This window comes from Microtus oregoni, unplaced genomic scaffold (assembly GCF_018167655.1).
Source record: "Microtus oregoni isolate MIOR12 unplaced genomic scaffold, Mior012 000019F_ref0000042, whole genome shotgun sequence".
Lineage (NCBI taxonomy): Eukaryota > Metazoa > Chordata > Mammalia > Rodentia > Cricetidae > Microtus > Microtus oregoni.
Window position 1 is genome coordinate 2564787 of NW_024543078.1, and position 15114 is coordinate 2579900.

At 47.8% G+C, this 15114-nt stretch overlaps 1 protein-coding gene across 1 annotated transcript; it reads right to left on the bottom strand.

Annotated features, from left to right (window-relative positions):
* Positions 1–8446: 8446 nt before the first annotated feature.
* On the bottom strand, positions 8447–14895 carry Angptl4 (angiopoietin like 4). The gene is made up of 7 exons (XM_041669400.1): positions 14314–14895; positions 14010–14120; positions 13795–13906; positions 11793–11906; positions 10893–10988; positions 10524–10805; positions 8447–9106 (listed from the first exon to the last, which is right to left on the bottom strand). The coding sequence occupies exons 1-7, from the start codon at positions 14818–14820 to the stop codon at positions 8925–8927; spliced, it is 1404 nt and encodes a 467-aa protein (XP_041525334.1). The 5' UTR covers positions 14821–14895; the 3' UTR covers positions 8447–8924.
* Between the last annotated feature and the right edge of the window lie 219 nt (positions 14896–15114).

The window sequence follows — 15114 nt, forward strand, 5'->3', positions numbered from 1 at the left end:
ACTCTCAGGAAAGCTGTGGCACACATTGCAAATGTGTAGATGTCGTTTGCAATGTTACTAACCAGAAAACATGCATCACTTTCCTGATCCACTTAGCTTCTAGTTTGTTTCTCTTTCCCGTGCTGAGGACCAAACCTAGGGTTTATAGCCACTGCTTGGTACTGAGCCACACCCTCCACCAGCTCTCACTTAACTTTCTGTAGCATTAACAGAATATCAGTCCCAAGAGGGCATGGACTGTGTGCTGAACATCTGCAGAGCCCACGTGATAGTTCTGTAACACTTGTCTCTGTTCGTGTTCTGGAACCCTGATTCAGCAGTCACTGTACCAACAGAGCCATTTCCCCAGCCTTTTGCTTAGGTGTATGTTTGCTTGCTTATTTGTTGTTGCTTGTTTGTTTGCTGTTAGGATCTTTTATAAATTCATTGTTTAATAATTTCATGCATGCATCTTGACCACATCCACTTCTAACTTCCTCTTTCCATCCCCCTTGCCCCGAACACTTCCCAATATGCCCCTCTTCCATATTCTTGCCCCTTTCGCTCATTCACTCTTTCTTTTTCCTTTTTTTTTCTTTTTCTCAGTGACCTATTGAGTCCTGCTTGTTTTTGTTTTTGATGCAGGGTCTCATATATCCCAGCCTTTCCTGAAACTCTCCTGTTCCTAAGGAAGACCTTGCGCTGCTGATTCTGCAGCCTTTACCTTCTGAGTGCTGACTTTACAGACATGTGACTTTATACCTAGATTTTTATAGTGCCGTAGAGCAAATTCCAGATTTGCTTCATCCCAGGCAAGCTCTCTACCACTTGAGCTACAATCCCAGCCCTATTGCTTCTTATATTAGTTTATTATTTCCTTACATTTATTATTTTTAGAATTGCATTCATACATCATTCTCACTGAACACTCTCACCCCTCCAATTCTTTTGTTTTTATTTAATTGTGTGTGTGTATATACCACATGTATGACAGTGCCTGCCTACAGAGGCCAAAAGAGGGCATCAGTTCCCTGGAGTTGGAGTTACAGATGATTGCGCACTGCCCCAAGTGCAGCAGGTGCTCTTAATCACCGAGCCCTCTCCAGCCCCTCTTAGAGCAGTTCCTCTTGTCTTTTGGATGTCATCTTTGAGGTGTCTGTCAGGCATTCCAGACATAAACATGGGCTCTTTGTTCCTATCCATCTTCCCTCCACCCTGTCACCCATAACCGCCTCATTCTGTCCTCACCCTCCTTCATTTGTCAGCCAATCTTGGTTATTAGCTTTCTTTTTTTTTTTTTAATTTATTTATTATGTGTACAACATTCTGCTTCCCACACACCAGAAGAGGGCGCCAGATCTCATTACAGATGGTTGTGAGCCATCATGTGGTTGCTGGGAATTGAACTCAGGACCTCTGGAAGAGCAGTCAGTGCTCTTAACCTTTGAGCCATCTCTCCAGCCCCTTAGTTATTAGCTTTCTATATCTGAAGACTGAGCTACAGCTGAGGACCTGTCTCTACCAGGCTAGCCTACAACTGCGCTTGTGGACATTTTCTTGATTGCTAAATGAAATAAGCCTGCTTCAGTTAGGACCATCCCTAAGCAGGTAAGCCTTGACTGTACAAGAAACACCGCTGTACATGAACGTAAGAAACAAGCCATTAAGCAGTGCTCCTCTGTGGTCTCTGCTTCATTTCCTGTTTCCAGGTTCTTATCTTGTTTTGTTTTGAGTTCTGCCTGGGCTTTCCTTGGTGGGCTGTAACGTAAGCCAAGTCAACCCTTCCCTTCCCAGCTTGCTTTTGCTCAGCATTTTATCACAGACTAGGATGTTGGGTGCTGTGCAGCCCAGCTTTGGACCAGTGTATGAGTGCTTGTGTAGTGGGTCTCCAGCTGAGGCAGAGCCCACGGGACAGTCTCCCTCAGCAAGGACTGGTGGATTTGGGGACAGTGCAGAATACTGCTGGGACCATAGGACCCGCACACTCTCTTCTCGCTCATATTGATGATTCTCCCTGCGGTATTTGGTGTCACTTGTTAGTGTCACATGGGACAGATGTGATCAATCTTGGAAATCCCATTTTTTTTCTTGAATATTTTCCCCTAAAATTTTTTAGAAGCTGATGCTTCTCAGGTTTCTTGTCTGGAGATGCCAGCTGTCACTGCAGACCCGGGAAGCTGTCCTGATTCAGTGCTGACAGGATTGGAGGCAAATCACCCCTCCTTCTGTAAATATGCTGTGTTAAGTTTTGAATGAGATTGTTCTTGGAAATATGTGCCTATGTCAATTACCTTTAATTTTATAAAGACAGTATGCACCTGGCTCCATATTTAGCTAAGTTAGCAAAGTGAGAAGTATTATTTTTGGTTTAAAAGATGTTTTGATGTAAAAGTTGGGGGAAAACATATTTGACATGTTTGTTTTTCTGGGAGGATGGGAAAAACTTGTTTGCACGTGGGAAAAAAAAAATGCTTGTTCTGATGTATAGATAAAGACTGCTGGAGCTATTCCGGGACGGCCACCTGTGTGAGACTCACCTGGTGGTTGAACAATTCATTTCTTCACCCCTGCTCATTTCCCTTGCTCAGACCTCAGCACTAGGACATGCTGGTTTTGATTGTTTCTCAGCCACTTGGTGCTGCCATTTGATGGCCTCATCACTGGACTAGGCAGTTCTTTTCCTCTGCCCTCATCACTCACAGTCCACTGCTTTCCTAAAGCCACTGGGAAGAGTCTTTAGCATCTCAGGTAGCCCTGGTTTGTTGTAAGGACAGGGTCACTTGTTTGTCCCGGCTGTCTGGCTAGCTTACACCCGAAATAACCACACAGAAACTGTATTAATTAAAACACTGCTTGACCATTAGCTCTAAGTTCTTATTGGCTAACTCTTTTTTTTTTTTTTTTTGGTTTTTCGAAACAGGGTTTTTCTGTAGCTTTGGTGCCTGTCCCGGAACTAGCTCTTGTAGACCAGGCTGGCCTTGAACTCACAGAGATCCGCCTGCCCCTGCCTCCCAAGTGCTGGGATTAAAGGCGTGCGCCACCACCACCCAGCCTTATTGGCTAACTCTTACATATTAGTTTAATCCATCTCCATTAATCTGTGTATCACCACGTGGCAGTGGCTTACCGGGTAAATTCTAACCTGCATCTGTCTCAGGCAGAGGATCTATGGCTTCTCTTCTCTGCCCTTCTTGCTCCTAGAATTCAATTCTGTTTTTCTCCACCTACCTAAGCTCTGCCCTATCAAATAGGCCAAGGCAGTTTCTTTATTCATTAACCAATGAAAGCAACACATAGACAGAAGGACTTCCTACACCACTGGTTGATTTTGAACTCACTAGGTAGCAGGGGAAGACGTTAAATGGATTTTTCTGCTGCCTCTTTCCAAGTGCTAAAGATGGCAGGCACATGTCACTTCTTCTGGATCAGAGGGAGTTTTAAAAATAAGTCAGATCATATTAATCCTTTGATTGAAATTAGAGCGTTAAAGACAAGAAAATCCTTTTAATCCATTCTTTAATAAACTCTTTCTAAATACATACTATATGTTAGCAATACAGGATTGAAAAGGACAAAGCTTCAGTAATCTCGTGGGGAGGTGGATATGGCAGCAAATAGGAAAACAGAAAGAAACGGCTCATGGCGGTTTTTCCAGGGAATCCCACCACTCTGAAGGCTGGGGGCGGTGTTTCCAGGGAATCCCACCACTCTGGAGGCTGGGGGCGGTGTTTCCAGGGAATCCCACCACTCTGGAGGCTGGGGGAGGAGAATCAGAGGAAGATCGAGGCCATGGCCAGTTCTAGGCCAGGAAAGTCTACATTGTAAAGCCTTGTTACAAACAGCTAGGGTAGTAATACACACCTATGATCCCAGAACTTGAGAGGTAGAGGCCAGAGGATATCCAGTTCAAAGTTATCCTTGGTTAAATTGTGAGTTTTTGAGCCAATCTGGGCTACACAAGACCTCATCTCAAGTAACAACAATAAATAACCAAAAATGATCGGGCTGGCAAGATGGATCAGTGGGTAAAGTGCTTGCCTCTGGTGGTCTGAACTCAATCACTGGAGCCCAAGGAAAGGTAGAAGGAGAGAACTGAATCCAGAAAGTTGTCCTCTGACCTCCATGAAAACTATTACATATGCTCCTTACCAAACAACGCTACAGAGAATAAACTAAAAAAACAATTGAAACAATTAAAGCCACTAATCCCATCTTGAGTTCACTGCTTTGAGTTTATCTAATCCAACACTGTTAACAGATGACTTTGGGTTTTGTTTTTAGTTTTGTTGTGTATTGAGCTAACCTTGTACTCCTGATCCTCCTGCCTATTTCAACGTAACTACAACTAGAGTTTGAGGCAAAAGGCACTGCTCCTGAAGCTTCAACCAGCCAGGCTCAGCATCCTAATACACCAATTAAAGAGGTGAATAACAGTGTAAAGCAGAGAGAGGAGACTTAATCAATGCCCATGCGGGGAAGGAAACCACAAGTTCCTCTTTAGGGGACTGCTGTGAACTGTTGGCTTTAGATAGAGGAAGGGCAAGATGTGTGTGTAATCACGTAGTCTTGGTCTAGAAATGATCCCGGTTCCTTCTCTCTGATGACTGCTGATAAGGTGTCAGTCTGTTAAACTATAAACCATTGTTAATGCCTGTTAGCATCATCACCAGCCATGAAGGGGATCAATCTGGTTTCCTCCAGGATGATCTGCTCCAGGGTGCAACCTCCCCAGTGTAGATAACGTCTCTTATTTTGGGGATCCTCTGTCTATGAAGATCCAATATACCTGGAATTCAATATAACCGTAGGTTGTGAGCAGCAGTTCCGAGAAAAACACACCTGTGTTAAAGACTTTACACTGCCAAGTGACTCAGTAAGGGCAGACAGTTGAGGTGCTGTGGGTCCAGCCCGGTGTAGTAAGTAGGGCACACCTTTAAACCCAGCACTGGACAAGTAGAAGCAGGCAGATCTTTGAATTTGAGGCTAGTCAGGTCTACAGAGTGAGTTCCAGGATAGTTAGGGCTAAGAAAAACCTCATCACACACACACACACACACGATAGTTCAGATCAGTTGCCAAATTATTCATCTTTAGCCCTCTTTAAAAAAAATTTTTTTAAAATCTTATGTGTATGAATGTTTTGCCTATGTGTGTGCATGTATAACATCCTGATATGCCCAAGAGAAAGCCATGCTACATCTATCATCTTTCTTGATTATTGAGAGCAACACATTTTAATCTCAATAGTGTTCCAGTTTAGATCGCCAGTTAAACATTAACCTGTTCCCATGGGAGCAGCTAGCTGAGGAAGGGCAGAGATCTTTATGTCCAGTAGAGTATTCCCGATGCCTGGCATAGGACTTGGCATGTTTAGTCACTCAATAAATAGGTCAAACAATAACGAAACCGAACTACCCAGTCAGGACGGTGGGTGATGAGATGAGCAGGCATGGATGGAGTACAAATGCTCAATAGACTCGGAAAATACTCACCCTCACCAGCCATCAGAGACATGCAAGTGAACACCACATTGAGAAGCTCGAGAGATGGCTCAGCTCTTAAGAGCCTTTACTATTCTCTGACCACAGTTTGGTTCCAGCACCCACATCAGGCAACTCACTACCGCTTGTAACTCCAGCTCTTAAATATTAAAACAAAACAAATCACAAAAAAACCCTACATCTTACACCACTCAGAAAGGCAGTCATTAGGAAAACAAACAATCGGGCCTGGTGTAGCAGTGTATGACACTTGAGAGGCAGAGGCAAGTGGGTGTCTGAGTTCAACATCAGCCAGGTCTACAGAGGGAAACTCTGTCTTAAAAGACAAAAACCAAAACCACAACAAAACAAACAGCAAATAACCTGATATACATAGTAAGTTTCAAAGCAGCTAGGGCTACACAGTAACACTCTGTTTCAAACAAAACAAAAACCAATAACAGAAAGCAAGCAAACATTACTAGCCAGTGCTGGTAAGAAAGAAGACAGAAGACAGCCCATATACAGGGCTGGTGGGATCATCATGGAGATTTCTCAAAATACTAAAAATAGGGCTCAAGAAATGGCCCTGCAATTGAAAGTGCTTGCTGTTCTTGCAGAAGACCCATGTTTGATTTGCAGCATCCATGTTAGGCAGCTCTTTTTCCAAGTGAGCCATTTCATCAGACCCAAATGTGTTTTTTGTGATACAGAACAATGCTTCATGTATGGCCAAAAATGTTAAGAATTTACCCAAAACCCTTGTGTGTACCAATATGCTGTGTAATATGGCAGCCACTGGCCAGTGGCTCGTGTGTATTAAGTCTGTGTGGCGTGGCTGGTCCAAACTGAGAAGTGCCACAAACAGGTAATACATGCAAGGGTCTAATGACTTAAAAGAAATTAAAGTATAAGCTGGGAATAGTGACTCTAACCTGTCTTAGAAGTGGAGACAGGAGGATCGAGGGAAGCCTCCACTCCATATTGAGTTGGAGGTCAGTCAGAGATCCTATCATGAAATGCAAAAACTCTGTAAAGTATTGATCATATGTTGAAATCGTAATATATTATTGAAATCGAATAGAAATTAAAGTTTGTTGAAATAGTAATATAGTGGTATATTTGGATAAATGGATTCAATGAAAAGTGTGTGTGTGTGTGTGTGTGTGTGTGTTGCTAGGGAACCAGACCCGTGGCCTCATCCAGGTGAGGAATACACTGTACCACTGAGCCATATGTTCAGCTCCACGTAAGAAATGTTTTTATGGCACAGAGAAGATGTCTCCACAGATGAAGGAGGTTGCTGCCAAATCTGAAGATTCTCGAGACACACATGAAGGATCAGTTCCTGCAAGTTGTCTTCTGAATTCCATATAGGCATGCATTATAGCAGAAGCTTGCCCACATATATTAATAAATGAATAAAATGTTAAAAAAGTTGTTTTTCTGAGACAAGGTCTAACTGTATAGATAGCCCAAGTTGGGTTCAGATTCATGGTGTTCCTAATCCCCGCCTCAACTTCCCAAATCCTGAGATTACAAGTGTGGGTTAGAACATCAGGCTTAGAGATTTCTAAAATTAACTTCGTCTCATTTTACTTTTTGCTCTTCCTTTTCTTTCTTGTAGCCCACTGTTTTAGTTAGGGTTTCTATTGCTACGATGAAACATCAGGACCAATGAGCAGGTTGGGGAGGAAAGGGTTTATTTGGCTTACACTTCCACATTGCTGTTCATCATTACAGGAAGTCAGGGCAGGAACTCAGACAGGATCCTGGAAGCTATGGGTGCTACTTATTGACTTGCTTCTCTGGCTTACTCAGCTACCTTCTTATAGAACCCAGGATCAGCAGCCCAGGGATGGTACCACCTACAGTGGGCTGGGCCCTACTGCACTGATCACTAATTTAGAGCATGTCTTACAGCTGGAACTCAGGAAGGCATTTCCTCAACTGAGGCTCATTCCTTTCTGATGACTTTAGCTTGTGTCAAGTTGACACACAAAACCAGCCAGTGCACCCAGATTACCTCGAAGTCCTCATCCTCACGCCTCCACCTCCCAAAGAGTGGCATTAAGGGTTATCTACCACTATGCGCTTTTTATGCAGGGGTGCTGGGGATGGAACCTAGAAACTGTGCACACCATGTTCGACCAATTGAGCGACACCCCAGCATCCTTCCCCTTTGTGATCCAGAGTCTTATTGTATTACTTAGTCTGGCTTAGAACTTGGCAATTCTCCTGTCTACACTTCCCAAGTTCTGAGGACACGTGTGCACCCCTTCTGGTGCTATCAGGAAGGGGTTTTAATTTTCTCCATTACCTGATTTCCTAATGATTAAATTGTGTAAGTTTTATGATTTTTAATTTTTTTAGGATTTTTAATTTTTAAAAATATAAAAAACTGCATTATTATTGTGAGTATGATGTCTGTGTGCCGGGCCATGTGCCATGCCTTTCACGTGGTGGTCAAAGGACAACTTTGTGGAGTTCATTCTGTCCTTCCACCTTTAAGTTTGGGGGTTTCAACTCGGTCATCAGGCTTAGGCAGCAAGTGTCTTAACCCTCTAAACCATCTCCCCAGCTCTAATGTTTTAAGGTTTGTGTGTGTGTGTGTGTGCCTGTGTATCACATATGTGCAGGAGCCTGTGGAGGTCAGAAGAGGCACTGAATCCCTAGAACTAGAGTTAATGACAGTTGTTACCTGCCATGTGGGTGCTGAGAACCAAACCCAGGTCCTCTGCAAGAACAAGTGTTCCTGGTCATTGATCATCTCCCTGGCCGTTTGGAGATTTTGAAATAAAGACAAGAGAGACCCACATCATGCAGCGCCGAAAGAAGGAGGCTGAGATTACTTGCTAGAGGTGGAAGGAGCAACAACAGACCTGCACTTAAGAGATCTGGGAATACAGTCTCCACCCAAGGAACATGTTTACGCCAACTTTGAAACTATTTGCTTTTAAAATGAAACAACAGAGAACAAAGTGTTCTGAGGTTGTTTTTATTCCAAGAATGCTGCGAGCTGTGCCCAGAAACCACAGTTGGCACCCATTCATCCACAGCACCCACAGCAGCACCATGAGTATCAAATCCAGGGCTCCTGGGAACCCTGTCTCCCGGACAGTCAATATGACTGAGTCTGCCACTTAAGGGCCCAGCTAGTTGGACCCGTGTGGTCCCTCTGCATCCCCGACTTCTCTGGCAGGCAAGAAGTGAGTCTCAATGCCCCTTGAGCCCATGCTCCCTGGGTCTGGGCCATTTGTTTCTTGTTGCTCTGTTTCAGACAACAATACGTGCAGACCCCCAACACGGAAAAGGGGTCCTCCAGTCTCTCCAGTCATGGGCCTCTTCTCTGATTCCAGGTAGCCCCACTTGGAGCTCCTGTCCCCAACAGAGAGTGGCCATATCTTAGGGCCACAAGCAAAGTCACTGTCCTCTTAGGTGAGGGACCAGGCTCCAATGAAGAGGCTAGGAAGCTGCTGTGGCCTCCATGGGCTGAATCAGCAGGGTAGTAGCCTGAAGTGGGTAGTAGCGGCCCTTCCACGTTTTCCAGAAGATCCCCTTTTTGCGCTGCTGCCGTTGCCGTGGGATGGAGTGGAAGTACTGTCCATTGAGATTGGAGTGGCTGCAGGTGCCAAACCACCAGCCACCTATAGGGTTAGAGCACAGAAGATGAGGTCAGAGTCTTGCGCTTCCATGCTGCGAGAGGACACAGCTGGCAAGAAGACGAACTTTGGATTTTAGACCTTTAGGATTTATTACATTCATTTATTCTGTGTGCATGTGCATATGTGTGTGGGTGTGCACATGCCACCGTGGTGTGAGGGTCAGAGGACTCCTTCCACCATGTAGGTCTTGGAGGTCAAACTTAAGTCATCAGGCTTGAAGGCAAACACCTTTTCTGACTGAGCCAATGCACAAGCCCTGGCTTTTTGTTTGTTTTTAAGACAGGGTCTCTTAGTTGATGTGGGAGTGATTTCTTATTAATAAAGAAACTGCCTAGACCCATTTGATAGGCCAGCCCTTAGGTAGGCAGAGTAAACAGAACGGAATGCTGGGAGAAAGAAGCTGAGTCAGGGAGTCACCATGGTTCTCCCACTCCAGACAGACGCAGGTTAAGATCATTCCTGGTAAGCCAGCTCGTGGGCTACACAGATTAATAGAAATGGGTTAGATCAATATGTAAAAGCTAGCCAATAAGAAACTGAAACTAATGGGTCAGGCAGTGTTTAAAAGAATACAGTTTCCGTGTAATTATTTCGGGTAAAGCTAGCTGGGTGGTGGGACACAGCCCGCCGCTCCGTATTTCAACACTTAGTCAGGCTGGCCTCAAACTCTCTAGGTAGCCAAGGATAACTTTAAACTTCTGCTCCTCCTGCCTCTATTCTGAGTGCTACAGTTACCATTGTGCGCTACTGTGCTTGGTTTATATGGTGTCGGGGATGAAACGCAGGCCTTCGCTCATGGTAGAAAAGGCTACACTATGGAGCAGGGCTTGCTGGTCCAACATTGTAATCACCACGCTCAGGAGGCTGAGGCAGGGTGATCAGAAGTTTGAGGCTAACCTGTCTTTACAGATGAAACACAAGGAAGGCTGTTGTTGTAACTCAGCTGTTATAGTGCTTGCCCAGTGTGCATGAAATCATGAGATTGATCTCCAGCACCACGGGAAGGAGCCTGCTGGCACATGCCTGCTATCCAAGCACTTGGGAGGTAGAGACTGACCTTTTAAGGTCATGTTTGGCTATATAACAAGTTCAAGGCCAGCCAGAGCTATATGAGACCCTGTGTTGGACAACTAGAACACAATCACCAGAAACTAGGTTGCAGCTCGGTAGCAGAATGCTTGGCTAACATGCATAAGACCCTGCAAATGTTCTCACTGAACTTTCACAATAACCCTAAAGAGTGGGCACCGTGAGTATGGCTACTTTAAAGATGGAAAAATTGAAAACAGAAGAGATTAATTCAGTGACTGGACCAAGGGCACACAGAAGGCAAGCAGAAAAGGGCCCCAGGGCTGATGCCCTTTGGTCCTGAATGTGGACTACAGTAACATCTGCTTACCAGAGAGGCTCTTGGCACAGTTGAGGTCCCCTCGCAGGTCGTGATCTTGGTCCCAGGTAGAGAAGGGCAAGGAAAGGCCATTGGGGGAGACATTGGTGGCACCCAGCTCACTGGCTGTGGGCTCTGTGAGCTGCAGGCTGTAGGCTGTGTCCTCGCCCCCCAAGTGGATGGGAAACTGGAGCAATTTGGCATTGCCATCCCAGTCCTGGAGCTGCACAGCCATCTGGCTGCCTCGGTCCCCTGTGATGCTGTGCATCTTCTCCAGGCCCAGCCAGAACTCGCCTGCATCAGAAGAAGTCATCCTATCAGGCAGGATGCTCCTTCACCCCTCCCTCCTTCCCTGACTCTGGCCTCCCAAGAACCACTGACCTTGGGGATCTCCGAAGCCATCCTTGTAGGCTTCCCAGGGCTGATTGAAGTCCACAGAGCCGTTTAGGCGTCTCTGAATCACTGTCCAGCCTCCATCTGCCCAAGAAGACAAAGTCGCCAAAAGTCCCTTTGCACAGGGCAGCTGACAGTCCTACCTACTTCCCAAACCCTGAAGCCGTGTTCCAAAACAACTCATCACTTCTCTCTCAGAGGGTGGGATCAGAATAGGCTTCCGTCCCAAGAACTTGCAGGTACCAGCTGCTGATGTATTTTGTTAATGTTTGAAATCTACCTGAGACTGGCCTAAACCATGCTTCTGCAGTCAAGAATGAGCTTGGGGGCTGGAGAGATGGCTCAGCGTTTAAAAACACTGGCTACTCTTTCAGAGGTCCTGAGTTCAATTCCCAGCACTCACATGGTGGCTCACAACCATCTGAAGTAAGGTCTGGCGCCTTCTTCTGGCCTGCAGATGCACATGCAGACAGAACACTGTATACACAATAAATAAAATCTTAGAAAAAAAAAAAAGAATGAGCTTGGACCTTTCCTATAGCCCAAGTTGTCCTTGAACTCACTATATAACCATGGGTGACCCCAAACTCCGAACTCCTGAGTAGGCTTATACTACCTCACACAGCTTATGCAGGGCTGGAGATGGAATCCAGGGCTTCAGGCATTCTAGGGAAGCACTTTGCCAATTAAGCTACCAGCCCGTGTTTATTTACATGAGACAGGCTGTTCTAGAACTTTCAACAATCCTCCTGCCTCAACCTCTCAAGTATTGGAGTTATAAATACAGCCACACGGCGAGTGTTTTATCACTGAGTCACATGTGGCTGGATGTTGTGACACCAAGGCTGTACATGGCAAGTAGGCTCCTTGGGGGCCAGCATGTCCTACCTGAAGTCATCTCACAGTTGACCAAAAACGGCGGGGATCCCTGAGGTTGGATCTGGAAAAGTCCACTGTGCCGCTCCCCTTCTTGGAAGAGTTCCTGGCAGTCCCGGGGAGGTCCTGAAAGTAGACCAAGGGAAGACTGAAGCAGGGGAGAAGCCCTCAGAGGTTTCAGGAGACCCAGGTGGCATGAGAACCAGCCCCTTTTCCATTCCTCCCCCTTCCCACACTGCCTGTGCACCCTCTCTGCTCATAAAGCCTTCTTCCTCGTATCACACCCCCCTGCCATCAGTGTTTGGCACATGGTCCTGATGCAAGAGATTCCCTTTCCTATTCCTTTCTCTGGGCTCGAACTCTAAAAGGATGCCTTTCCATTCCTCCTTTCAACCCCACTTAGACTCCCCAAAGTGAACACAGAGGTCTTCCCACTGGGGAGAAGTCATCTGGTGGTGTGTCCCTACTCCTCCCCTTGAGTGGAGGTTTCCCAAGGCCAGGGACAAGGAGAAGCTTTGTCCACGGTAAGAACCTGAATCCACCTACAGCCTGGTCCACAGCCAGAGTTTCAATAAGACAATCATGGGGTTGTATCTGGGGCAACGCAAGATGAGAGCTCACTGGGCAAAGGGAAGATGCTGACAGTGCCTACATGGGACAGGGGGAGACTGAGGCTGGGGTGGGGGCAGGGTGGAACATGGCTGTACCCACTACCAGAAGAAATGGGACAGGAATGAAGAGAGCAGGAAAAGAGGTGAGGAGGAGAAAAAGAACTTGGCCTTGACAAGGCCTCTAAACTCAGGAAGATCCGCCCCCAGCCCAACCAGGGAAAGTAGGAGAAAGGTCACTGGGGGAGGGGCATGCGGGAACTTTCTGCCAGTCAGCTCTGTCCACACTGCCAGGAGTGGGGGCAGGCCCAGAGAGGTGGGAAAGACACTTTCCAATCCCTTGGGCAGCTCCCTTTCCCCTACTTTCCTCTCATCCAATCGGGACAGGCACACTGCCAAGCCACCCATGTGGTCTCTATTAGGGCCAGCTGTTTGTCTCTCCAGCTCTGAACTTTCCCCTACTTGGCTAGGCTGTCTAGGAGTCCCAAACCCACAAAACCACCCTTCTGCCCTTCCAGAACTTGTGCCTGCTGACATGGGAAAGCTCCCCCGTGACCCTCACCAAGTCCAGGTACATGCCTGGGTAAAAGCCAGGGAAGGGAACAAGTCTATTGCTATCCAGCGGGAAGTCAGCAACTAGCCCTAGGGTGTGAAGGGGGATATCCAAACTTTCACCTAGTTGGCTGTGGACAGCCACTGATGTCAGGCAGGGTGAGAGAATGGCTGTGAACTCGGGTTGGAACTAGGAACTTCCCTGTCTCTGACACACGCACACACACGCACACACACACACACACACACACACACACTAGGAACTTCCCTGTCTCTGACACACACACACACACGCACACACACACGCACACTAGGAACTTCCCTGTCTCCGCACACACACACGCACACACGCACACACACACACACGCACACACACACGCACACACGCACACGCACACACGCACACTAGGAACTTCCCTGTCTCTGACACACACGCACACACGCACACGCACACACACACGCACACACGCACACTAGGAACTTCCCTGTCTCTGACACACACACACACACACGCACACACGCACACTAGGAACTTCCCTGTCTCTGACACACACACACACACACACACACACGCACACACGCACACATTCCTGGGCCCCTCAGGGTGAAACCCCTGAGCTATCTCCCAGCTCTCCTGAAACTTCAGCTCCTTATCATCTGTCTTGGTCCACTTGTTCTGGATAGTGGCTAATAAGCTTTTGGGGACAGTCTTGTTAGGGAAGAAGGGTGAGGTGACCTGGCCAAGCAGGATCAGAAGTCGGGAGGGTGGCATATCTAAGAGCCCTTGACCAGTGAGCCCACAGGCATTCAAATTCAGTCTCTTTCTTATGACACCAAAGACCAGAGACACTCACTGTGCAATCTGGTGGCATTGGGAGTCAGGCCGATGAGCTGGGCCATCTTGGGAAGCCTCTTTCCTCTTGAAGTCTTGGCCACCACATTGTCTAGGTGGGCCAGGAGGTCAATCTGAGACAGGACAGGAAAAGGACTGTTAGCCACATTCCATTACTGTTGGTCCCCCATTTTGTCTTCCCTCGTTCCTACTTGGGCCAAGCCCTGGGGTGAGTACCTGACTCTGAAGATTTTGTATTCTCAGATTCTGCTTTGCTAGGTGTTTCTGCTGCTGGGCCACCTTCTGGAACAGCTGCTGGATCTTGCTGTTCTGAGCCTTGAGCTGTGTCTGGAGACATGCAAGACTGGTGAAGACCTGGCTTTGTGTTTGCAACCTCCTCATGTTCACCCCTCCTTCCATCCTTTCTCACGTTGATTCTTTGAGGTCCCTTCCCGCCCGGTTCCTGTGCACACGAATGCACATCTGAAGGGGACCCTAAAGGAGTCTAAGAAGGAGCCAGCCCCCTAGTGAGTGCACCTACCTGCAAACTCTGCAGAGTCTCAGGAGCCGCCTCGCTGTCAGGGACTCTGTCCTCAGGGTCTTTAGAAGGTGCATCTTTCCCCTGGGGTTCCTGACAAGCGTTACCGCACGCAGCCATGCGGCGTTCCAGTGCGCCTAGCTGCCCACGGGTGCGCTCCACGTGTTCGCGCAGTCCGTGGCCGAGTTGCAGCAGCCCGTGAGCCAGCAAGTTCATCTCATCCCAGGACGCGAAGCGCGGCGGTTCTGGCTGTGTAGGGCGACCCTGCACGCTCAACAGCCCCGCGGTAGCTGCGCACAGCACCAGGGCTGCGCTTGCGGTTGGAGCACAGCGCATGATTCCCGGGGGTGACCTTGGGTGCAGCGATGCTAGGACTTCTGAAGGCAGGGGTTCGAGACCCAGTAGCTGGAATTCTGGGAGAGTCGGCTTAGGCTTAGACTTGCTGCGTTGCAGAAGAGGGCCTGGAGCTCCCAGTAGATCAGCTTTTCCCGGTTGCACCCAACGCCCCATTTTATAAAGCGGTGTGGGAGTGGGAGGGAGATCCTCGGAGGCGGGGCCCTGGGAGTGCCGAGGGCGGGGCAAGCAGCCAAGTGTCGGGGTGCTAGGTGCCACAGGCCGGGTACTTGTGCGTGTACGTGCATGTGCGCGCGCGTGTGTGTGTATCGGGGTGAAGAATCCTTGGGGATGCCTGCTTGACCCCCCCCCCCCCGCCATGCGCGACGTGACTGTCCCTGCACTGCATGGTCCACTTAAGAGCCCGGAAGTTCTCAGCCGTAGCCCCGCATCCCGCTCCCCGCCCGGTTC

Coding starts and splice junctions, on each gene's coding strand:
- Angptl4 (XM_041669400.1), bottom strand. CDS start 14,820: ATGGGGCGTTGGGTGCAACCGGGAAAAGCTGATCTACTGGGAGCTCCA. Junction 13,907..14,009: donor TACAAAATCTTCAGAGTCAG/GTACTCACCCCA, acceptor GTCCTGTCTCAG/ATTGACCTCCTGGCCCACCT. Junction 9,107..10,523: donor CTGTGCCAAGAGCCTCTCTG/GTAAGCAGATGT, acceptor CTAACCCTATAG/GTGGCTGGTGGTTTGGCACC.